Source organism: Oxyura jamaicensis (assembly GCF_011077185.1).
Source record: "Oxyura jamaicensis isolate SHBP4307 breed ruddy duck chromosome 26 unlocalized genomic scaffold, BPBGC_Ojam_1.0 oxy26_random_OJ68141, whole genome shotgun sequence".
Classification (NCBI taxonomy): domain Eukaryota; kingdom Metazoa; phylum Chordata; class Aves; order Anseriformes; family Anatidae; genus Oxyura; species Oxyura jamaicensis.
The window spans coordinates 1-1,710 of NW_023304732.1; the positions used below are offsets into that span (position 1 = coordinate 1).

The 1,710-nt window shown below is 71.9% G+C and overlaps 1 protein-coding gene across 2 annotated transcripts; it reads left to right on the forward strand.

The window, feature by feature from the left end:
* The first annotated feature begins 56 nt into the window (after window positions 1-56).
* On the forward strand, window positions 57-1,710 carry LOC118158332 (glutathione S-transferase 2-like). Of its 2 annotated transcripts, XM_035312978.1 has the most exons (8): window positions 57-162; window positions 291-366; window positions 648-712; window positions 803-884; window positions 955-1,055; window positions 1,292-1,387; window positions 1,461-1,596; window positions 1,660-1,710. In XM_035312978.1, exons 1-8 carry the CDS (start codon window positions 127-129, stop codon window positions 1,683-1,685), a joined length of 618 nt encoding a protein of 205 aa, XP_035168869.1. In that variant the 5' UTR covers window positions 57-126; the 3' UTR covers window positions 1,686-1,710. The 2 variants fall into 2 exon arrangements, with proteins under 2 accessions (XP_035168869.1, XP_035168868.1); XM_035312977.1 differs by having other exon boundaries at window positions 1,461-1,704.

Sequence of the window (1,710 nt, forward strand, 5' to 3'; positions counted from 1 at the left end):
GGGGGGCGGTGGCTTCTCACTGGGGAGGGGCAGGGGGAGGGCACGGGTGGGGCTCGGCCTCTCGGTGCCGCCCCCGTCCCGCCCCGTCCTGACCCGGCTGTCCCCAGCGCTGTCCCCGCCGTCGCCATGGTGGTCACGCTGGGCTACTGGGACATCCGCGGGGTGAGCCCGGGGACACGGGAGGGGGACGGGGCGGGGGGGTCCTAATACCGCGGGGGTCCTAATACCGGGGGGGTCCTAATACCGGGGGGGTGGCGGGGGGGTGACGAGGCGCCGTGCTCTGTCCCCAGCTGGCCCACGCCATCCGCCTGCTGCTGGAGTACACCGGGACCCCCTACGAGGAGCGGCAGTACAGCCCCGGGCCAGGTGGGGGGCGGCACGGCCCGAGGAGGGGACCCCCTGCTGCCCCCCCCCCCCCCGGCCCCGGACCTTGACCCTGGCTCAGTGCCTGGGGGCGGGGGAAGGGAGGGGAGGGAGCCGGGGGGCGGGGGGGCTGCTCCTGGGGACCCCCTCTGCGCGTCCCCCGCCTCCTTGGTGCAGTGGGGGGGAACCGGGGGCACCCATCTCCCTGTGCCCCCCCCTCCCCGCTCCCCCCATCTCCCTGTGCCCCCCCCCCCGCTCCTCCCATCTCCCTTTCCCCCCCCCAGCTCCAAACTTTGACCCAAGCGACTGGACCAACGAGAAGGAGAAGCTGGGCCTCGATTTCCCCAACGTAGGTGGGGGCCAGGCACGGGGTGGGGGCGCACGGGGGGGCTGGGGGCTTCCAGGGCTGACCCCCCCCCCCCTCCGCTGCCTCCCCCAGCTCCCCTATCTCATCGATGGCAGCACCAAGCTGACCCAGAGCAACGCCATCCTGCGCTACATCGCCCGCAAGCACAACATGTGTGAGTGCAGGGGGGGCTGCGGCGCTGGGGGGGGGTCTCGGGGGGGTCTGACGGCTGCCCCGTCCCGCAGGCGGGGAGACGGAGGAGGAGAAGCTGCGCGTGGACATGCTGGAGAACCACCTGATGGATCTGCGCATGAGCTTCGCCCGGCTCTGCTACAACCCCGACTTTGTGAGTGCCTTGGGGGGGGGGGGACGGACAGGGGCACAGGACCCCCCCACTGTCCCCAGCCCGGCTGGGGACATGGGGTCATCACAAAACACACCGTGGCCTCTTCTCGCCACTGCAAAGGTGTGCTGGGGATGTGCCCCTTCCTGCCTGGTCCTGGCCACGGGGCTGGGACCCCCGGGTGCTGGGGGGGCTGGGGAGGGGGGGCCCTGCACCAGCTCTGCCCCCCCTGTGCACAGGAGAAGCTGAAGCCGGCGTACCTGGAGCAGCTGCCGGGGAAGCTGCGGGAGCTGTCGCGGTTCCTGGGCTCCCGGGCCTGGTTTGCTGGGGAGAAGGTGGGTGCTGGGGGCTGGGGGGGGCTGGGGGCTGGGGGCGGCAGTCTGACCCTACTGTCCCCCCCCGCCGCAGCTCACCTTCGTCGACTTTTTGGCGTATGACGTGCTGGACCAGCACCGCATGTTTGTCCCCGATTGTCCTGAGCTGCAGGGCAACCTGGGCCAGTTCCTGCAGCGCTTCGAGGTGAGCGGGGACACCCCAGTGTCCCCAGCCCCGTCCTGTCCCCATGCCTGTCCCCATCCCCGTCCCCAACCCCATCCCATCCTGTCCCTGTCCCCACCCCTGTCCCATCCCTGACCCTGTCCCCATCCCTGTCCCCATC